At 41.6% G+C, this 24,021-nt stretch overlaps 1 protein-coding gene across 2 annotated transcripts in view; it reads right to left on the reverse strand.

Moving 5' to 3' along the window:
• Dock1 (dedicator of cytokinesis 1) overlaps window positions 1-24,021 on the reverse strand; it is a 530,482-nt gene that overhangs the window by 440,880 nt on the left and 65,581 nt on the right. Inside the window, exons 5-12 of one of the 2 annotated variants that reach the window (XM_004838739.4) lie at window positions 22,447-22,543; window positions 19,882-20,030; window positions 14,525-14,660; window positions 13,502-13,659; window positions 12,247-12,328; window positions 11,491-11,626; window positions 5,314-5,386; window positions 2,100-2,242 (exon numbers count right to left, since the gene is read on the reverse strand). In XM_004838739.4, coding sequence (XP_004838796.2) covers window positions 2,100-2,242; window positions 5,314-5,386; window positions 11,491-11,626; window positions 12,247-12,328; window positions 13,502-13,659; window positions 14,525-14,660; window positions 19,882-20,030; window positions 22,447-22,543 — 974 coding nt within the window. The remainder of the gene's footprint in view (window positions 1-2,099; window positions 2,243-5,313; window positions 5,387-11,490; window positions 11,627-12,246; window positions 12,329-13,501; window positions 13,660-14,524; window positions 14,661-19,881; window positions 20,031-22,446; window positions 22,544-24,021) is intronic. The other variant, XM_004838738.4, reaches the window with a different exon arrangement.

Below are 24,021 nucleotides of genomic sequence, written 5' to 3' on the forward strand. Positions count from 1 at the left end.
CTCAGTTTATACACTAGAATATTAGTGACACAATTCAATTTGTTACAACACAATTTAAACAAAGATATTAAATTTTCCTGATTACACTGAGTTTAAAGCACTTTTCTCATCAGACAGCATAAGGCCAATTTTCAGCAAAGAAAAATTGTGTTTGGAGTTGACATCTCCTTAACTAGAATAAGTAAAAACAAAAAGGATGAGCATTTATTATGTCTCAAATGCAAAAGCAGGTGTTAGGTGAAATGTAAAAGATTTTGTCCATCGTGACAAGGGAACTTGTCATTGTAAACTAGAACAGGCCAAGGCCTAGAATAAGCTCAAATGAGCCCCAGGACATGTGAAGGGTCCTGGGTCCTCGGGCCACTTGACTATGGCCTGATAGACAAGCAGCATGAAGCTGAGCCTGGGTCACTTCCAACAGAGAAAGCAGCCGATTCTGTCCTGCACCTCCTGGGCCACTTCTCTCTCAGTTCTCCCTGGAATGACAGAGATTCACCCAAAGAGGGAGCCCAGAGGAAAGGGTAAGGTTGGAGGCAAAGCTGACCTAGTGAAGCTGCCCTGGGCACCTTGACTCAGAATGCCCTGGTGGCCTCCCTCATAACGCCATCAACATTCCCGTCTCTCAGTCCGCACAGACCTGAAACAGTCCCTCCTCCCAGGGTTCGAGGCACCAGCAAACATAGGCCACATCCTTCTCAGCTTTGTAGATTTTTGGCTATGATACCTATGAGCCTGGCAGGTTTCTGGGCCTCTTTCTAAGTTGTTTCCTGCAGGCCTGACACCAATCTGCAGTTCTCTTGTGTGACTAAGAAAGGCTAACCACGCTCCAATGACTACAAGGACACTGGTAGTGCAGGGGCTCTACTCCAAGGCTGAAGCACAGCCAGGGGCTGAGAATGGCTTCAGCCTGAGGATGTCTAAACAGCTCTGCCTGCACCTCCCTGCAGATGGGGAGGGGCATGATTTAAAAGGGAATGGGGCCTGGGTCAGCTGAGAAGTCTGTCCGCAAAGGCCACAGTTCATCACCATTCTGGGAAGGGGCTTTGTTCTGCTAATGGTGCCCAGGGTGGAGGACAGTTCATACCAGCTAAGGGTCCCTGCAAAGCCCTAGGAATGATTCATTTCTCCAAAACATTCCTCAGACTCAATACTGTCCTTTACATCAAGGGGGAAAGAACAGAGATAGTTGTTCGTTGAAAGTCCAGGGACTGCAAGTGACTGTCCACTGAAACAGGCCTATGCTCCAAAGCTCTTGTGGAGTCTGCAGCACTTCCACCTGGGATCAAGGATTGATCCGTGTTTCCCGCTAGTGTTAATAGCAGGGTTAGACACCTGACGTTCTGAAGGTGACTTCCCTTCTGGCAAGAGGCAGAGCCTCCATAAACAGTTGCTTTTTGGCAGCTCTCCTGGGCAGCCCAAGTGCCAACTGTCACCAAACTGAGGTGATAGATTCATCAGCCCATCAGTGCAGGATTAAAAATGATGCACTCCAGACAGGGAGTGAGGGAAGAGAAATCACTTTGATAACAGAACCCAAGGGGAGCTGGTCTGCATAACTGAAGCCACCTTCCCTGGGGATACAGAGGGGAACCCCAGAAAACAATGTGGCAGTAACTAGCACAGGACATGGATGAGGACGAAAGGGACAAGAGTACACAGGAGAAGGGGTATTGAATATCCTTGTTTCTCTAAACGGTGAGGTGAAACCATAGCCGGAGGGCAGGGGTTGTATTCCACCATTTCTGACAGGGTTAAGATGAGAGGACAGGGCTAGAGAAGACAGAGGGAGCACAGCCATGAGCTGTGTCCAGGTCCCATCAGCACTGTGCTCATCCCAAACACTCAGTCACACACCGCACAGGCTCCCTCTCATTTGCAGGGTGGCTCTCAGCAGCACACCTCTCTCACCACTTACAGAGGTGATAGGTAAGAAAACCCGCATACGCTGTATAATGGGGACAAGCAATGCACACATTCCAGCACTGTCGCTGTCATCGTGGTGGTCACCATGAATATCAAGCCTAACTGCAAGCCAGACAGCACTGTCCCATGCCCACATGTACAGACACAGACAAAAAAGAGAACAGAAACATACATACCCTGCCCCTTGTGGTTGACTTCTTTGGCAGCGATGACTTTGTTTATAACAGTCTGAAGGAAGTCATTCTCCCCTGCCACCCTGGGTGAAAAACGGGATGACATGTTCAGCGGCTTGTGTCGAATGGCGTCGTCCAACGCGAGCCTGGAGGGCACGGGACGACCAAGACCACAGGAGACAAAGGGGCACAGAGACCCATGGGTCACGGTAACAAGGGAACACAAGACAGCATCGTCACCAAGTGGGAGAGAGTCGTCATGAGTCAACGCACGACAAAGGGCAGGATAGGTGACAAGAAAAACAGGGAAAAGTATCAATCAGGAAAATGCTGAACACCAGGGAGAAGTCAGGCAAACGGGCGACCCACTCCCCGGGAAACATGTGCACCAGGCTCTACTTCAGTTCTTCCAGACAACTAAACAAGGGACTGGTCTGAAAGTAAGCGGGCTGGAACCTACCATTCCAAAGAATATTTGTGGCCATTTCTCCAATTTCAGTAAGTTTGACCATATCCTAGGTCAAGGAGCAGGTGGCATGAAGGGAAAAGCAAAATATGGGCCCCTTACCCCTCTCAAAAAAAAGACTCCTCAAACCTAGTAGTTTGGGGATGCTTTCCACTCTGCTCCATGAGACTGTGCACTCAATAGAGCTGTGAATGACTACATGGGAGAGGGCGGCATCATCTTTGGAGAACACAACTAATGATTATCATGTCTGAAAGCTGAAATCAGGACATGGTTAGGAATGTAAATCTTCAGGGGCCATGAACCAGGAGCCTCTCATAGAGGCTGCACTGTATAAAACCAAGAAGTGAAACGGGCCATACACGCCAACAGGAATGCCATGGAACTCCACAGAGCCCAACAGGAAGTGGGCAGGAAAACATGCATCGGGTCTATAACACGTAAAACCAATTCTGACAGCAAGGATGAGATTATCCATCATTGCAGCCACATAACTCAAGTGGGCTGAGAGCCATTTTAATTTACTTTATCAAGTTAACAACAACAAAAAAAAGAGAGAGAGATGTGCACTGTGCTTCCTTCCCCCTAAAACCAAGCCTGCGAGATAATAAATCAGTTTTAATGGAGCAAAAAACGGTTTCATTAGCATGGCATTTCCCAAAGAACTGGTTTCATTGCTTATTTTACTATTAAAATCATGCTGCTCTTTTGCTTCCAGCCCTGCAAATATTAATCTGTATATTAGTCTCCCTTTAGTGGAGCAATAGGTCACAAATTACATAACAGATAAGCATGTAATATTTTTTAAAGTGGACACTCACTACAAGACAGAAAAAACAGTAGCAACAAGCAGGTGATCTCAAAGGGTTTAGTATATGATCAGTAAAAATCAGCATTTCTAAAATTGATATATTCCCTAACTTTTCAACATCAGAAGTTTTGATTCCTTGATTTTTCATAGAGAACACTTCAAGCGACAGGCAATTTCACATCAGTAGCACATTAGGGCATCAACAAACTCTGAGTCTAATATATAACATAGCATTCCAAACAGCAGGGGGATGCATGATTTCTCATGGGCCAAAGAAGCAACTTTACATTATAATTTCACAAAGGCATATTGTATTTATTGCTTCAGTGTCTGCCCACGTTCCAAAATGACGTTCCCCTTGTTTGCTGATAGAACTTCCAGAGTCTATAGAGCTGTCCTCCCCTTATAAACTGCCTTCACTGCCTTCACTGCTGCCTTCACAGCACCATTATCCATCAGAACTTTCTCCAGTGATGGAAATGTGCCATATAATATGCCTTATCCAATATGGTAACCTCTAGCCCCATGGGGTCCTGAACACTTAAAGTGGGACTAATGTGACTGAGGAGCTCAATTTTTCATTCTCTTTCATTTTAGTCAATTTAAATAACCATTTGGAGCTAGTGGTTACCATACCAGACGGAAAACTAAATTGCAAGCATATAAGTGACATAAGATCTTTTGCCTCCAATTGTGTAAGGTGAAACACATGTAGCTCCACCCTGCCTCCACGCTAGATAATGAAGAGTTTTGTTATTGTCCTATCAAGAAGACTGCAAAATTCTTTGCTGAGCTTTACAAAAAGCCTTAAGAGCCTGTCTATACATACTACCTTCCTTCAAAGAAAGCCACACTTGGTCCATCTTAAGAGGTACTCAAATCTGAGGCAGGATGGGACAATCCATTCTGAACGACAGGTAGGGGAGAGCAATGAATGTCCTGTTTCCTGACCTCCCCCAAGGACAGGGCTCCTACAGAAAACCACTGTCATATGCCTCCCAAAGCCATTCAGCCAACACCTGAAAACAGCATAAACTTTGTAAAATCAAATTTGTTTCAAGCCTGAAATAAAAACAAAATGAAGAGAAAAAAGAACACCGAGCACTGTGACAAGTCACTCTAACTCATGCACTTTCTTCTTGTAAGATGTCACACCCTGAGGAGGAGGCTGTCTCCTGCCATTAACTTAAAGCATTCAACTTGTAATTCCTCCTTCTCGCCCGTGAGGAATGTCTTCTCTGAAGTGGCAAAAAGACCATGATCTAGGAACCTTCCTGCTTCAACCACCAGGAAACAAACACCAACTCTTTCAACCTAATCCATGGGTTCTAGCTTCAAATCAGAGAATCAATTTAGCACATCTTCCCCCAAGTACTTTTCCATGTTTCCTGCACCTCTCTAAGACTTTAGGTCAGAAAGTGACAGAGTCTAAAAAGAAAGCAAGAACATATACATCTGAGCAAAAATCAAGATGGGAAAATCAGCAGCATGATTACAGGCTTTAAGGTATTATTTCTTGCTTTATAAAAGAATTCAGCATTATTTTGTTTGCTTTTCTATTTTCAAAAGCAGCAACCTCGTGATAAATTAGAAAATATTGTATTTTGAAAATGTGAATTGCTACTAAGATAAATCAATTACGTAAAGAAACATTCACACATTCACACTCAGAGCAGAATGGTAATTATTCTTCTAATATGGTAATTCAGTGAACACATGTAAAATCTACCTCCAGAACCATAAACAAACTTTAACCCAGGATTCTTGTAGCTACCAAAAATTCCATGTACTAAGGCAGTGACTAAACAGATTTTTCATTATTGTGAAATAATCTACCCCAACTTAGGTTTAACGCAGAAACTTAATTACAAAGATAATTGTTACAAACATAGGATGTTCACGTTATATCTAGTTAAGTACTTGGATTGCTCCATACTTACGGCTGAAAGGGAATGAAATGTTGTTTATCTTCATCGTCTACTTTTCCATTTATTATATCTGTTACATCCATCACTGATGACAAGAAAGAACAAAGATTGTTTTTGCTTAAGTGCAATAATCACAGAAAACCAACAAACAAACCAAGGAACATCAGATTATCTTCTGGTCAACTACAGCAGAGCAGCATGAGCTACAATGTGGGAGTTTTTTTCTGTTCAAGTCTAAATTATTTCCATGTTTGAAAGACAAATTAAGTCATCTGAACACGCTGGCCCCAGTGGAACTGGAGCTCAAATGACAGAGTTCCACTAAATAACTTCTTTTGCCAACTCCTCAGTTGTCCCTCTTGAGTTGCAATGTCTAATAAACCATTCTGTGATGAAGGAAATGTTCTGTAATGGTGGTCACCTAAACAGTGGCAAGTATGACAGAGGAAATGAAATTTTACTTTTATTTCATTCATTTAAATTCAAGTAGCCACATGTGGCAAGTGGCTCCTCTACTCATAATGACACAACACCCCAAATAACACCATAATAAGCCAGGGGCTACAATTTACCAAGGGACCTCGTACATGCAGATGTCTGTGAAGGCCAATTCACATTCAAGGTTCATCCTCAGCAAACGACTCTCCAGCTGAGGAAACTGAGGGTCACAGACAGGACCGACGCAACATGCCCAAGTCGAGATGCTAGAAAGTATCCAGTGCCCAGGCTCTTTCTATTTTATTAAGCTGCCTTCAAAATGCACCACTTGAGTAGTCCGAGCGCATGGAAATTAGAAGAAAGGCTGATACACTTTACACCATGCCTATATTAAAAGTTACCTCGTGATGGCAATCAGGGGTTAACCCAGCACTACTTTTACCTTCCAAACAAAATGCCCTTGGTAATGACAAGAGCAAGAAAACCCAAGAATAACCTTAGAAGGCACTGGACCCAAGCTCTGCCTCTTGTCTATCCATGCCACCACATATGGTTAAAGATATCCAAGCAGAGCATTTGGTTTCTTCTCTTTGCATACACTCTTCCCTAGGTACTAGCATCATATATTGACATGGGGACAATTTTCACTTCTACAGTATCACCCATCAAAAGAAGTAAGAGGTCTGCAGGGTGAGAAATTCAGCACAGGCTTCCTTGCTTGGTATGGCAGAGCCAAAGGTGTGTACAGTGTGTGTCCTGAGGGAAACTGTCACTCCATGGAACCAATAGGACCATAGGCCAAAGAGTCTATGGATGTGTTCAGAGATCCAGGCTAATGTATCTCAAATAAATTAGAACACCAAGTAATGGCTGCTGGAAGATAAATGGCCAGATCTCAAGTCTTCAGCTGGTAAAAGACTTTCCCAGGGCTGAACACTACTGTAGGCAACTGGCCCTAAGTCGAGTACTCACCCATTCCTGGGATCCCCATATATCCAAGCCCATGTTCTTACCACCACTTCAGAATCATGAAACACAGCTCATATTAGCAGCAGCCCACTCAACCAGCCATAGCCAAGGCAAAAAGTCTTAACCTAGCAGAGCATCCATTGCATGCCAGCCCATCTGGTGGCCCTCCTGCGTGTGTACAGTTTTCTGTGACAACTTATCACAGGAGCTGACTGTGCACCTCCTCAATCATCTGGCCCCCATAACAAATCTTCAATGCCCAACTCTGTAATATCTGCAGTCTCAGTAACCATTTGCAGGAAGGCAGCAGGCAAGTAAGGAAGAAAGGCAGCTTCCACCTGAACACCCATAGGTTGAAAACAGCATTCGTCCTACTAGTGTAAACGAATGACAGTACCTTCAGGCCCACTCATCCCAAGCTCAGGAAGAAGCCTTGAAGTCACCTTCTATAGGATATCCTTTACTGCTGCTGGTCAGCACTAATGTCTGTGCCCAGGAAGCTCTCACCATAGTCTGGGCAAAATGTCCCTGACATTTTCCAAAGGAGAAAATGAGAAAATGAACAACTTGGAGGGGAAACCACCAAAATAACAGCCCAGCTCTCAATGTTCAGGTAGGAGGGGCAATCAGAGAAAAGTGGAGAATGCAGCTCAGCCACATAAGCATGTGGAAGGTGCAAGAAACAGGTGGCCTCAAGTGATACAGGAATAAGAGGGAGGAGGGAGAGGCAGTGGTGGTATCAGGACAATAACAAAGCAGGCCCAGGAACAGCAAAGCCAGGAACACAGAAGGCAAGGGGTGAAAAAGACGCTGCAGAGAGAGAGGCCAGATAGCTCCATCCAGCTTGTGGGACAATGTGTCAGGACAACTTGCTCAAAGCAACTGGCCATAAAGCACACATACAGTAAGAAACCACACAGCCCCTGAGCCAGCAATTCCAGCACTAGGAGCTTTCCTCCAGCAGGGAGGGGGCCGCTGCTTCCATTCACACAAAAGTACTCACTACACACCTCCACCTGAAAACCCTGAGCACAAAAGTAAAGGATTTCTGCAATAATGATATAGCTATAGACTGCAGCCACCAGAAATCCTCATTCTTGAATAATATGTAACAAAATGAAATGTTCATAACATAAAGATATTTAGAAAGTATAAAGTACATAAATACAATGTGCATAAACTTAATGCTCCTGAATTATACCTAAAAATAGTTGAACTGGTAAAAAGATACAAGAACAAAAAAATCAATAAAAATGATACAGTATGATAAATACTGTTTAGTTTTTGTTTTTGTTTTTGCAGTGGATAGGGCTTGAGCCAGGCCCCAGGCATGCTTAAGTACATGCTCTGCCACTGAGGCACACCCCTAGGCTTAGCATGCTATGATACTGATTTTAATTTTTAAAATTATACACCAAAAAAAACTATGCCATAGCCAAGTGTGGTGGTGTACACCTGTAATCCTACCTACATGGGAGGTTGAGGCAGGAGGATTGCAAGTTCAAAGCCAGTCTAGACAATTTAGTTAGACCTTGTCTCAAAATGAAAACTAGGGCTAGGGCTGTAGCTCAGTGGCACAACACTTATCTAATATGCATAAAGACTTGGGTTCAATCCCCAGTATTGCAAAAATGTGTGTGCCTGGGTGTGTGTGTGTGCAAGATAAACAGAAAAAAAACTAGAAGGAAACATACCAGAACAACTATAAGGCACTACCCTGCCTATGTAAAATTATGAATGATTTATTTAATTATACTTATCTTTTTGTATAATTCTTTTAATTATACTTATCTTTCCATTTTTTACAACTATCATTCTTACATTATCAAAAGGTTTAAAAGAAACGAATGCTACATATTTTTTGCAGCAAGACTAAAACCTATAGGCTCAGAGGCCCACAAATACTTTTTTCATTTTAAGGAACTGGGCTCTATTGACACAGACAAGCAGAAATCATTCTGGAGAAAGCCTCAAAATTAAATTTGCATCTAGAAATTGGAGCTGCATACGAATAGGTAGAATACGATTACCAAAAAGTAGATCACCCTTCTCGGATATGAGAAGTATTCCTTTTTAACAAGAAAGAGAAGGTACAGTTGAAAGATGTGTTGTGTGAGTCAAAAGCCTGTACTATGGAAGAAAAATGTGATCCCTGGATGTGCTGAATGCCAACACCTAACGGAGAAGAGTGGTCTGCAAAACCATGTGACCAGTAGGAAACTGGCAACTAAACAAACAGAATGCTCAAGTCCTTACTTAGAATTTACAGAAACACATCAGCTAAGCACATCTCAGAAAAGCAGCCCTCTAGGAAGACCACGGAAGACACAGTGCTAGTCTTGGAACCCAGGGATGAATGGGACCTCACCTCCAGAAGTCCCATGGAGCCAAGTAAGCAAACAATTGCTGGGCAGCTCTGACACTAGAAAGGAGCAGAGGTCCAAGGTCAGGGACCTGGGAAACAACGCTAACAGGTCCAGGCCTGAAATACTCAAAGACCAGAAAGCAAAGGCTGCATTTCACCTGGGGGCTTCTCAACCCACAGCAGGGCAAGACCCCATGCTTCAGTCAGAGCAGAGCAGAGGGAGAAGCCATGTTCTAGAGTATTGGGGCCAAAATGGGCCAATGGGGATAGAGCTACGACCCAGTTTCCAGAAACTCCAAGGTTGGTAGCTAACAAGGATATAAGACAGAAGGAGGAGCCACAGACCAACCTAGACAAAAGCAATTAGGGGCCAGAGGGAACATCCACATAATCACCTGAAATCAGGGCACAAAACAGTGCTGACCTCACAGCTAGAGATCCAAGCTCTGGGGATTGGACAGTGGGCCAGATGTCTCCATCTATGTAAGGCCTCCAGAAACAAGGTATTATCAGGGTTGCCAGCCTGGCTTCCACAGCGCCAGGAAAAGTACAAGAACTAGGCAGCTCCAACCTAATGCCTGACTTCACTTCTTGCTTCATAAACAGCAAGAGGCCATAGCAGCAGCCTGAGGAACTTTAACAACCAACTGCCCCATGTTTGCTCCCTAAGACTTCTCGGAACATAAAAATTGAACCAAAGAAAGCTGGAAAATCCCTATTTTGATCAAAAGATGGAGAAAACTGCCAGCCTCCTGTCTAGACTTCATCTCAATGTTTAACAAATCTAATGATAGTAATCATAGTAATTTATCAGTATAATCTCCCTGGTAATCTAACAACCAAAGAATCCACAACATCAGTGTTAGAAAGAGGCTCAACTTAAATATGCTGTCGAAGATTTCTCTGATGGCTTCAAGGGAGCCTAATACACCCAAAACAGATATAAAATATTTTCTTAAAACTACTATAAAGATGGGAAAGAGAAAAGAAAATATCTGAAAAATTATTACGTATCTCAACCATAAACATGCAAGATTCTCCAGGATCTGAAAAATAGAGGAATACATTTAAACTAGGCATTCAAGTAATAAGGGATGAAAATGCAACTGATTTCCCCAGCACAAAGCCTAGGGGACCTCAACAAGGCAACTTACCCTCAAGATTTCGCTCATAAATAACAGAACCCCTGGAACAGCCTACTGGTAGTCCTACTACTAAGTGGAAGCCAACTTAATGTGTTTCTTCCTCACAATGCCTATCTCATTTTCTTACTTACTCTTTATGCAGTAGTAATCATTCATTTAAATGACTTGATATAGCTTTCCAAAACAACTCAAAGGAACACAAAAGACTTTTAAGGCAGTGAAACTATTCCATATGATCCTCTAATGGTAGATACACACCATTACTTGTCAAAACCACAGGACACAAACACCACGAATGAACACTCATGTTATGCTTGAACCTTGGATGACTGGTGACATGTCACTGTAGATCCACTGATTGCCATAATGCGCCAATTGGTGGGAAATGCTGACAATGGAGATGGGAGGTAGGACAAGGTCATATGAGAACTATCTGTATTTGCTTCCAATTTTACCCAAACCCAAAAGTTCTCTAAAAACAAAATCACTAAAGTCTTTTTAAAAAAGGGGGGAAAACACTGAGCTCTGAGTTTCCTGATAGGGAAGGTAAACCACATTTTCCTTAGTCATTCATACAAGAAATTGTGATATATCAAGATTCAAAAATCTTGTCAACATATTTATTTATATAGTATGGTCCCCAAATACGTGAGAAAGGACAAGAATAAGTATTAGATGGCTGGGTTGCCAAATTCCACAGCAACCATAAAACAGAGAAAAGCACTTCCCAAAATTATGAAAAAGAGAGTGACACTAGAAGAGGTCAACTACAGAACTTCCTAGAGACATTTAGCTTTGTCAACAGAGAAAAACAATCTCTCACTTGTCTTGCACTGTTACAAAAAATAATGAAGCAGAAATCTGGAGGTTAAAAAGGCCCTGTGTCCAGCTGATTGTGTCCTCTTCACGCTCCTCCTGCCTCCTCACCACTTCCCCAGTCTATCCCCAAATCAATAGCCAACTCCAGAGAGCCTGAAACCCTCCAATGACTAGTTTCCCCACAGGCTGGGAAATGGGTCAGGGTCTCTCCCAGGGAAAGATGTAGCCTGCTTTAAAACCAAATATAAGATTTACATATGAAACCTGCGGACTGAATCATCATTTAGCCGGCTGACTTCAAGCCATATTGAAAAGAACTAAGAGATTATTTTTCTCTCTACTAGAAAAGCTTATAAATCAAAGCTACTCACTGTCCAATATTCAATAGCAGTGCTTATTCAAAGTGAAGGTGAGGATTTGAGAATCTCAAGGAGAAAGAGAGAAATGGATTACCAGCCACGCCAAAAGGTCGCCGCAACCCCGAGGTCAGTTTTCTTGTGTTACTGTCCCTCAGCTCCATACGACCCACTCGAACAATCTGACACACAAAACTGATTTTCTCCCTTTTCAGATCTTTGCTTCCAAGGTCCTAGAAATATTAATTGCAATAAATTACTTTGGAGAAGCATTATTCAAGTCCAACTGAAAAGGACAGTAAAAAACATTCTTTCCTCAGATCAGATTTTAGCATTTTAATGGTATTCACATGACAAAAAGGAACTGAGTAACAAAAGGCAGGGAATGTTAAGTGAACTTAAGCTACAAATTGAAGAGACATGTTCCACGGTAAACGACTAAATCTTTTGTTTTTTTAGGGGGTGGGGGGATACATGGGATTGAACCCAGGGCCTTCACATTAAGCTGTATCTCCAGTTTGTTTGTTTGTTTGTTTGTTTGTTTGTTTCCAGGAAAGGTCTCAGTAAGTCTCTAATTTGCTCAACCTGGACTTAAATGTGCAATCCTGCTGCCTCAGCCTCCCAGAGAGCTGGAATTGCAGGCAGGCACCACCATGCCCATCTGCCACAGTGATTCTAAGGGTAGCTAAAGGCAGAAGGTTTCCAGAAGGTGCATTATTTATCCTAGATTTATCTGTATTCTAGGCATCCCCAGAACCCATGTGTTAGTGCAGATAAATCTCAGAGGTGAAGTCCCTAAAAACAGTCATTAGAATGGGAAGAAAGGCAACTAAGTATCTGTGGGTACACTTACAGTAAAGACAGCTCGCAAATTATGTAATCTGTCTATATCTTTAGGTAATCCCGAGCTTGACCAGCGAACCAGGTAGTTTTCACTCGAAGGAAGAAGAAATAAGAGCAAATTAGTTTTCCAAATGTAACAGGACAGCAAATATACATCCACATTGCTTTATAATTAATACCACAGAGGTTCACTACACAGGCAATCATAAGCTTATAAATATCAACAATATAAAACAGGGCCGGGGATTTAGCTCAGAGGTTCCACTGCCTGCCTCACAACCACAAGCACCCGAGTTCGATCCCCAGAACAAAAAACAATATAAAACAGAGCAACTCATCAGTGAACAAGGACTGAACAAACACCTCAGAAGGTTTTAATTTCAAGCATCTTGGGTTATAATTGTAATGGAGCCCTTCACAAATAGGCTTTTCAAGTTACAACCTTTGAAATGCCATTTGTGAATTGGGAATGACAACAGTATAAAATTCATCACAATGTATATTTATTTCAGAATCTACCACAAACTAAATACGCTATAAAACATAAACTGTATCTCATGTCAAGAAGAAATAAAGTGCTTATCAGAAGTGAGAATAAATTCACCCATTTGTTCTGTTTCAGTCATACACTAATTTTGAACAGCACAAGTGAAGACACTCAAGGTTTGACACACACATACATGTATCTCACACACAGTTTAAGCACAATTTTTCCATCTGGACAAAGAGAAAATTACACTGAAGGCCATGCAAGAACAATGGATTTACAATGTTTTCATTCAGCAGATATTAACTGTGAGCCTGTGAAGTAGAGACCACTCTAGGTACTGTATTCCAGTCCATCTTCTTAGAGAAATATCAACAGGACAAAAGTCACAGAACTGACATTTTGAGATCAAAAACTTGAAAAAGAGAAAAGTGACGAGTGCAGGATCTGGAATCATAAAGTTCTAAGATGACAACACAGGAAACAGTATTACTTTCAACCTTTAGCTAGGTCCTTAAAATATTAAAGAGTGTTCCCGGGATCATGGATAACTCCATATGCAAAGAGCAGTTTTCACTTAGGAAGGCCTCTATCCCAGCCCAGAGCCCAAACTAGCTACCATCGCCCTGCTCTCCTTGAGCTGCTTAGGGAGGATCCAAAAGCCAATCTTCTGTCTCAAGGGCTCTCAGCCAGAGCAGGGAGTTTAAGCAGGTTCTGGTGCCATTTTCTGAACCCTAACCAAAAACACAGCAAAGCTATAACCATGCAAGTCACCTACCTGATGAATTTGGACTCCATAGGGTCATAAAGAGACATGAGGACTTCGGCATCTTCTCCTATTTTACAAACCACATTTTTGAGGTTGACAAACAAGGCCAGAGAAGGAGTGGCAGCAAACTTAGCTTGTCTGTTAATATCCATGTTCTGCTTTTGAGACTGTAGATGGAAAGAAAGTCAACATGAGCAACATTCGTGGATAACCCTTGCTTTTTTTTATTCCCTATAGAACTGAAAAAGGTGCACAATTCATGGGTTTAACTAGAAATATGATTCATGTAGCCACTCCTTTCTCTGTACGGCACCATTCTCAAATCATACAAATCTAAGTGAAAAACAGCACTCTGCATGTGGTTACAGTCCCATATGAGTTTGTGCTCAGTCTTTTCAGAAGTAGAGAACTTTCAGGTGCCTAACCCATTAATTCCAAGGATGATTACATTATATGCGTAGGTGCTTGTTTTAATTTTTAGTTCTGTCATTAGAATAAATCTTCCAAGGGCATGTGTCTTATTCATCGCTATATTCTCAGTACCTGACGCATAATAGATGCCAAATGAATATTTGCTGGATTAACAGATGGTTCAATCAAACCATTAATTTCTGAATATCTATACACATAACACTGCAGAACATAAAGATGAAAAGATCAATCAAACATGAGTTTTTTGCCCTCATCAAGTCTAGAATGTATCATCCCCTACCATTATTAGATAGAAAATTCAGAATCAAGCATCATCTCCCATTTGACAAATGAGGACAAAGTCAAGGTCATTCAGAACCTGTCTTCTAAGATGAAGAACGGTGCTGTCCGTACAAATCTCATGTGGGCATGAAATCTGCCCATGCCATCAGCACCAGGCTCCATTCCCTGCACTGCTGTCTGAAACACAGTGTGCCATTGCTCCTTGTCAAGTTCTTTTTTAGTGCAAATTCTGGGCTCTCTTGATATTTAACTAATATTGAAACCAGACTGAGACAATGTGGTCCACATTTGAACAGCATATTAGGGAGTTGAACTTACTTTTTCTTCTTGTAATCTTTCTTCCACTTGTTTAGAAGCTATTTCATGAGCTCGGAAGAGACTAATTGTGCTAGTTAGTTCTGGATCCAAAATGTTCCCATCTTCATCTCTAACCACCAAGTCCAAATCAAGAATTCTACAACAAGAATGCAGAACTTCATGGGCAGAAACCAAGGGATTTGAATTTCTAGCAAAACTTCAACCACCAGTCACTGAGCAGATGTAAACATAGAAAGTCAGGTTCACCCACAAATATTAGGGAACATAATTCTGTGAGGTCCCTTTTTCTTTTACTGAAAATGAGTCACCTTGGAGAAATTTTAAAAATTCTTTATTTTTTACTTTCAGTGAAGTAATGACTTTGTCTTCTAATAAGAAATCTTACAGATCTACAAAGCCCAAGTGAAATGTGCACTACTAATTACTATGGAAAGTATGACAGTTAAAGCACACTATTTATACACATACATGTGTGTACACATACCCATATACATGTACATTCACTTGCAGACCCACGTCTCCAAACTCATTAAGTTGCCAGCTGTGACACCATCATTGGATTGGGGAGGGAGAAGAGAAAGCAAAACTAAAGCAGAGACTCATTCATTACTCAGTGTATGCAGCACTGTCCCTAAGAGGGTCCCTGACACAACTTCCCTTCTGCCTAGTGTCAGTTCTAATCCTTCCATTAAACTACAGGAAGTTTTTCAATAAAGATGTTCTATTGTGTTTGAACATGGAGCATATGGCTGTTATCTACAGTAATGTTAAGCAACTTCCTGGCCAGATGGCTAAATATAGTAGCCAACTTAAAACCTAAGCAACATCTGGCTAATTAATCAGTCCATTCTGTAGCTGGGAACATTTTTTGGCAAAATTCTAATTTCCCAAATCCAATAAAACTATCAAGTGATTTTTACTCCTCTTTCTTCCTTCCTTCCTCTTTCTTTTTCTTCCTTCCTTCTTTTCTTCCTTCCTTCCTTTCTTTTTTTAATACAAGCTCTCACTATGTATTCCAGGCCTGCCTTGAACTCACTTATAGCCCAGGATGGCCTCAGCCTCCCATGTGCTGGGATTACAGGCATGCAACACCTGGCCTGGCCAAAGTTTTTATTTTAAAAAATCAACAAAGGCAATTATATATCCTGAAAGAAATCAAGAGTTGTGTTATGGTGGTATGTTCTAGATTTCTATTCGCAAAACTATGCAAGTCTCAGGGCAGGTAATTAACCATAGATGCCTCACACTCTGCCATTATACAGTATTCCTGCTTCTGACAAGTCTATAGGAGCAAGCTCTTTTTTTTTTTAACTATATGACTAAGGAAACAGTCTTGTCAAAGAATGATACTGCAGTCAGAAAACATCTTCAAAAGTCACAAGTTTAGAAAGGTAGGCCTGCAGCCAAGCTAGACTTGGGCATCTCTTGAGGGCACACACCTTAAAGCCAGAGGTAAGTTTCCTGACAGGCAAGGCCACTACACTGTTTGGAAGACAACTGCCAATTCATTTTTCCTCTTCATATCTAGTGAGCAAGTTTTACTGAAGATGAAACAGACCCAACTTCCCCTGCCAGCAGCACGAGGGTAAACAGGCTTTTAAACAAATAATCACAGGCTTGTTGCACAGCCATGAAATCAGCCTCAGTAGTTACAATACTTGTAGTGTGGCTCCAAGGAACACAGAGACATTTTAAAAAGAAAAAAACATTGGAGGGTCTCGTTGGTTGCCTCTGTTAACATGCTTCACTAATGTGAAAGACTCCTCATCCAAAACATGGCTCTTCCCAGCCGTGCCCCTATCCATAAGAGTCACTGCTGGTATGGGTGGGATGATATTGTGGGCCTGTCAGGGCTGGGGCAGGAGGGGTCAATACAGGTGTGGGCAGTCAGAGCTGGTGTGTGCAGCTACACAGCACCTGGCTTTGGAGAGCCAGTCACAAGGTCCTGCGGGCCAGAAAGAACCCCTAAAAGACAATTATGAGGCCCAGGCCCTGTGCTACCATGCTGTATGTATCTGACCATGTAACCCTCACCTCAATTCTGCCAGGAGACCTAATCAAACCCACGGCACAAAAGAGAAAACCTAAGCTTCACAGAATTATTTATCTTGTCCAAAACCTGAAAGCCCCCTCAAGGCAGAGCCCCTGTTCTTATCAGACAGCCTCCCAAAAGGCATCATGTAACATCTTCCAACCTCTTCTCAACAAGCAGCATGAAGCTGGCTCTGAATACACAGTGAGTTTTTGTTATGAAAGTGTGTCTCACCACAGCAAGATGAACTAATGATGATAGAAACTGTGTTCATGAAAGCTTAAATGGTGTATGAGAGAGAGTGGAACCCTTTTAGAAATTATTTGCAAACCAGTATGTGTATGCATCTATGTGTCTGTAGCTCTGTGTGTGGCTTGGTATATCTGTGCATATGTGTGTGCATATGTATGACTTTGAGTGTGTCTGTGGCTTTGGGTGCATGTATGTGAGTAATGGGTGTATTATGTTCATCTTTCTAGAGAGATAATCTATGACTTTCATCATATTCTCAAAGGTGATCACTCCCAAAACCCCTCTCTGCCAAGTGAAAAAAAAAGGTAAGAACAAGTAAGCAAGGAATGAAAGACACAGAACACCCAGTCCTTAATAAATCTGTCCATCTTCAGATCAAACATTCAACATTATGATTTTACTTTGCCTTAGTTTGTTTTTTGAAGCAGGGATAAGAAGATATACACAGAGCATTGGGCCTTAGAGAAATTATAGAGCACACTAGAGGTCCTTGGACAAAATAACTTAGTAAGGATTATATTTCCTATCAAAGTAGTAAACTACATTTGGAAAATCTTTCTTAACTAGATTGTTCCATGCCATAACGTACTTAGGTAGTTTCCTGCAACCAAAACAAGCAGGTGGTCTTGGAACAGATGTTTAAAAATATAATTTTTCAATAGAAAATAAAATCAAAGATCCAAAAGTTTGTTTTTTAAGCAGGTGTTCTTGTAATGGGTCTCACTGCAGCATCTAATATCATACAGCCAGCAGTATATGACCTTCTGGGAAGGAACAATACACAACAAACACCAAAACTTTCTCCTATAACATGTCTACTCCAAATCTTTCCTATTGCTCATAATATGGCTTTTAATAAAAAAAACTTTTCACAACTGAAAGCAGGAATTTTCAGAAAACAAAACCATTTGCTGGCTCTGATTTTACACAAAGACACTTCAGTCTAAACAGGGCTCCTTTCAGGTGACTAGTTGGAGACAAAGCCCTTCCTTACTCTGACCTCCATATCTCAAATGTATTAATGGGGAGGGGGTGGACTAAACCAGAAGTTTTCCAATCTGCCATCCAGCATGCTGCAACTCTTTTTAACAACAGATCTCCAGCCAGTATTACAGACATCAAACATCATAACACTAAGGAACAGGTCCCAGGATTCTGTATTTTAAACTCTCCAAGTGATTTTGATATAGAACTTTTCTGGGAACCATGTGAAGAGATCATTTTTTTAAGGCTTCTTGCAGCTCTGATTTACAGGAACTGAGCAGACATCAGGTGAGTCTCATGTCCAGGTGTGAGCACCACTGCACCACTGGGATGAGCAGCTAACTGGGATCTGAAACTCAGCACCAGTAATGAATTAAAAGGAACAGAGTTTAAAGAAGGAAAATATTTTATTTGTAAGGAGGAAAAAGCAGAGGATAGAAAGTCGCCCTGAAGGGGGCTCCAGAAAGATGGAGGACCCGAGGGCCTTTGCCTTCAGCCTCTTTTATTGGGTGCAGGGGACTTGTCACAACCTGATTGGCTCTCTGGGTTGCCCTGGAATTAAACCAGGCCTCCTTGCCAATATGTACATTTCTTGTAGTAGGCTTTGTGAACTTCTTTCTACCCATCTGCTTACTTGTCCTTGACATGGCCTTTTCTCCCAGATGAGCAGCTAGTCAGTTAGAAAGAGGCTTATCCATGCATGGGTAGCTTAGGGTTAGTAAAGTGACCCTAGAGGAAATATATATACACAGTAGTACCTTGGTTTACAAACTTAATTCGTTATACGATTTGGGGGAAGATGACTACGTTTGTGTTTGTGTTTTTATTTGTGTGGGGAAGATGGACATGGTAGTGTTTGTCACTTGATGTGAAACCAAAAGTTTGCTGAACACTTGTTTGCAAACCAAACTGCCTGCAAACAGAAGCACTTGTGAACTGAGGTATTAGAGTGCGTGTGTGTGTGTGTGTGTGTGTGTGTGTGCGCGCAGATATGAGTATATATTTGTAAACACCAAATAAGATACTTCCCCAGTTAGGCAGCCTGTCTTCCCATCTCCCTTGTATTCTATCGTAGGTGGGGAAGGACAGCTATCTTGGCTTTTTGGCTTTGTGCATTTGGCTCTCTCTGTTCTGCCTATCAGCTTTCCCTCTGGTCCTTTGGTGTAAGTCCTAATGCCATTTGTGCTATCTTCTGCCTTTTCATATCTGGTTTCTCTCCCCCCCACCTTCTCCTTCAAATTGTTCCCAAGGAAATTTTTCTAGTACAGTTTTAACTCCTTCTAGACAGGATTAGCCAGAAAATTTAATGTGGCCTCCTATTCTATTCTTTCCCTGCCTACAGACCCCTCCCCCTACAGGTGAGAAAGGACATGACTTCATTCTGGTTATAGAATACACATAATTAGGATCAGAGCAGCTCTCTTCCTGATAGCATCAGAAGATGCTTGCTAACACTGGAACATACTATATGGGGTACTGAGCATACTACCACTGAAAGCATTCTAACAGACCTAAGTAGATGCCTGTTGTAGATGGAAACTGTTGCAAGGGACATACTTAAATAAAACAAGCATTTGTTGTTCAGCTAAATTCAAATGTACCCAGGCTATATTTCTATTTGTGAAATCTGGCATGTCTACCCTGGGGACAATCTCACAGTCACTTCTAATGTCTATTCCACCTGTCAGAATTGAGGCAGTCCACAGAAGGAAACCTGCTGCCCATTACTGTACAAGATAGCCCCACTTCTGGACTCAAAGTAAAATACAGTGAGCAGAAAGTAAGAGTTCCTTCCTTGCTGAGGGAAATCACTGTAGAGGCCCCTCTGAAACAGTGAAAATGACAAGCCACTCAGAGCCCGGCCATTTGGAGAACAAAAAGAACAAATTTCAAGGATGACTCAGTAAACTCATGGTTTTCAAAATACAAGAGAGAACACTTCATCCTTTTCAAAATGAAAACTATGCCATGATTTTGCTGTTAGAAATTTTGTTTTGTGGTTAAATTATGACATAATTTTTGTATCCTGGAGGTTTATGTTATTAAACAAGGTAATTTAAGCATAAAATCATCTTTCAAATAAACAAACCTGTTTCCATAATCAATTTTGGCTGTAACCTTCTTCTTCAGTTCTTTGAGCTCATCCTGGGGCAGAGTTCCAGAAAGAATCTGTGATCGCCATTCAATAAGGTCATAGATCATGTGCCGCACACTTCGAAACATCTCCCTGTTATCTTGCTGTACAGGAAAAACAGTAAGGCAAGTGTGGAGTTTGGGGTATAAAACACTGTAGAAGAAAATCATGCTGAATAGACACTGCTTCAAATATACCTGTAATATATGCACTGTATCATAGGATTTTAGTTAACGTCAAATTAAAAGGTGTTTTAGCATAAAATGGAACATATTATATAGAATTTGGTTCTGGACACTAAAAGATTAAAAGAATAAGACTTCACAACCATCAAGACTCCATCCAACATTCTCAAGTACATATATACCACTGAATCAGGAAGTTGAGTGCAGTAATAGATGGGCTTTGAGTTTCAAGGCCTGACCTTGGGCTGCAAGGGCAATGCTTAAGAGCTCCCTCTGAATTAGTCCTAGCCTAAAGCTCTGCCTCCCTGCTAACCTGAAGACAATCCTCAGGATACTGTCGGCTCTTCTTGGCACCCTAAGAAACTGGACCCTGAGGCCTAGATGTCAGATGAGCAACACCGACTGTCCCGTACAGGTTTCGCTCCCCTGGGGCACTGTGGCCCAAAGAGTACACACAGAGATCCTTACGCAAGATAACAAATCTCAATCTACAAGCTCTCAGCACATTTTGCCAAAAGGAAAATTCAAGTAAGATACAAAAGTCATACTTCTTATCATCTTTTATGTATTTGATAGGATCAATGGTACAAAGAAAAACAACAGTTTTGCATTTGCAGTAATACAATTCATCAGGATTGGGGATTGCCTATAGGAAAAATGAACCAGCTGTTCTTTCCATGAAAAGAAATCTAGGTGGAACCTAATTTAATAATATATTTATCATCATGGTCCCTTTTAAAAAGTAAAACATGGACATTTCTGTTTTTTAAAATGACTCCCACCCGTCCATATATTTGAACCACTACCCTAATATTTGACGTTCTTTCTAGGTTTAAGATCCCTATCACTCACCCATCATTCAGCATCCTAACAAGCTATTTTATATCTCATGAGCAAGTCTTTGTAATATTATCCTAATTTTGCTCTGATGAGACGGGGATCCTGGGAATTAAACCTGGAGTCTCATGCATACTAGGCATGTGCTCTACCACTGAGCTATACTCTCAGCCCTAATTTTAACTTAAGTGAATATTAAATAATACAAATTAATGATTTATTGCAAAATAATGTTCCTTTTCTTCCATTATGTTCCTTTTCCTCTTTCTAATTACCCTTGTCCATTTCCCTAAAGCCATAGCAAACATCTAAAATCTTTAATATCTTGCTGCCTTGATAAAACCACAGAGCAGAGCAAAAAATGTATATAAAAAATTATAAACCTCTCTGGCTTGGCTTTATACAAATCCAAATGTAAAATCTGTAAATGGAAACCCAGGTGATCATTAAGCATGCCTACTCCAGGATAGTATGGCTAAAGCTGTGTCCACTCACATGTTAGTCAACATCAACTCTTGTTTGTTTTGTTGCTGTATTTTTGTTTAAAAATTGCTAAGTTGAACATGAAACACCGACTATGAAATTGCTCAGATTTACCCAAAACATTCATGGCTAACTTTACGCTTTTAGGTTTTTGAGTGCGTTTGATGAACAATTACTGGAACTGCTTATTACTGTGCATTTATAGGAAACCACTGTATAATCAAAAACAACAAGCCTGCCCAATGAACAGCTGTGGGACTTCAGGAAGTTTTCTATGTTCCCAAGAAATTAACGTACTGACTTCCTTCCAGAGCCCTTGCTTGGTGATAATAACATTAGCATATGAGAAATCAACTCTCTGAATAGAAATACAGGCTTAACAAAAGGTAATCTTCTTCAAATACGAATTTATGTGCAAAGAAATGCCCTGAGGGAATATGAAATGAAAGATGTCAGAGCTCCAACCTCTCTGCATTAATAAGACTTCTTCCACCATCAGGAGAACTGGACAACTGCACACAAAGCTAGAATTTGAGATATTTCCCTACTTCTCCACAAACACAGCTAAACCCAGAAGACTATGTAGCTTTTCTTAAACCATTAAAGGTATTATCTACAGTTAGCCAATGGCAAAAAGAAAAAAAAACTTAATAATCCTCTACTAGATCCATACACAGGCACCCATTTCTGTGTAGATTTTAATTTCATGATCAAAATATAAGCTCTAAAAATAAATAACCACATTTCCCTTTCTACCTCAAAGCAAATCAAAAATCCCTTCCTTTACTATATCCCATTCATCACAGTAAGGGGTAACCTAATACAATGCAGGTCCAAAGGGCACACAGACCCCAACAGTGCTAGACTAATGGACATACTGCTTTCTCTGCCCTTTGTAGGTAAGATTGTCCCAGAAGTTCTCTTAAGCTTCCCTAGGAAAGGACAAACATCTCACTGATACAGTCAGCTCCAAAAACACCACTTTGAAGCTTGATTGAGCATCCCATTTTCTCACCACATAGAGCTGCCTCCAAATGCTGGACCACTCACGGAGGGTGGTGGTGACTTCCTGTATGAGCGGGAGATCACTCGGGATGACTGTTTCATGTTGCCTGGGATGAAAGAAGGGAGAAGGAAGTAGCACCTGAGTCCATGGCTTCGTTAACTACTGTGAGCCTCAGCTAACACACATTCCCAATCTAGGCCACAGAGTTCAGTAGTTAAGCAAATGAAAAGAAAATATACAAATAAGACTGTGTTCAGACATACAAATGCTCATGCCTTAAGAAGACCAAGTATTATTTGTTCGGAGCTTGAGAATTTTCACACATTATCCCACATGAAAGTCATCTACCTCCTATGTCAAGGTAAGATGAAGGAGGAGAATAATACCCATTAAAAGTCCTCAGAACATCAAGGTCTAAAAAGTGTAAAGTATATTAATAATATGTAAACCATCTATCTTAGATGCCATAAATTACAACCAGTATGTGTGGTATTAAAATGCAGGCTTGGGTTAAGACTATTTTTGCATTTCCATCATGCATAAAACTCATTATATGATAATGCAGGAAGCAGTTATCCTTGGCAAAATGTGAAAGAGGTTACAGCTTTCAAGTGTCCGTGGGTATTCTATACAGTCCCAACTCTGACTACCTTTTTACCCTTTCTCTCCACCCCAAAGACTTAACCCTTGACTTCTCTTTAACTATGTACCTATGTACCGGTTTTTATCAAATCAATCACTGTTTTCTAGGCAGTGGTCTGATTACCCTATGCTAATCAGACGGGGACAGTTTGGGACAGGCTGAGAGACTAAATCCGTGGCTTGCTGTAACTTGGCTTCCTGACCCCAGAGTTCCTCTGTGTATCATGAAGAAAGCAGAAGCCAGCCAACATGGAAGGCTGACACGTATAGATTTGATCACTTGGGCTCCAGACCTGTGGGAAGAACCCTGACTCTGGCTCACAACTGGGGTTCAGATACTGAAGATGGGGGAGCCCCCCAGGAGCAATACTCTCAGTGGAGAAGTCTACACCAATGTCTGAGGGACAGCTGTATCAAAGACCACTCCCAAATATACACTGCACTGCTGCTAAAGACTTCCCTCTGGTGGCACAATACCAGGATCTACTGAGAGATGTGACTGTTAAACACCCCAGCTAAGCCTGTCACCATGTTTTCCCAGTAAGGGTATTGATATAAATGTGCCTCATCAAAGTCTACATGCCATCTTTACAAAGCCTGCAGGGAGAAGCAGCTCTCTAATCGCGGTGTGGGAACACTCATCCGAAACTGGGCTGTTTGTACCTGACAGATCCCAAGTGTCATGCTGAGTCCAGGGCCAGTGTGAACAGCAAGAACCATGGAGCTCAACTGTCCTGACTTTGCCCAGTAGGTGGGGCCTCAACACCTGTACCACATCCTGGTTTCAGGTCTGGTTCCTGCTCACCTTCCTCACTCTCTGTAGGCCTGATCTCAGACTGACATACCCCTGATGTATTTGATCTGTTCACCTGCCAGGGATCAGGAATACACAACCCCTATGACGCCTGCCTCGAAGGATGGTGGATTAGACAGAGAAATCGC

Source organism: Heterocephalus glaber, unplaced genomic scaffold (assembly GCF_053883595.1).
Source record: "Heterocephalus glaber isolate CG9 unplaced genomic scaffold, H.glaber_assembly_v1.0 deba00001497, whole genome shotgun sequence".
In the NCBI taxonomy this organism is placed as follows: Eukaryota; Metazoa; Chordata; class Mammalia; order Rodentia; family Bathyergidae; genus Heterocephalus; species Heterocephalus glaber.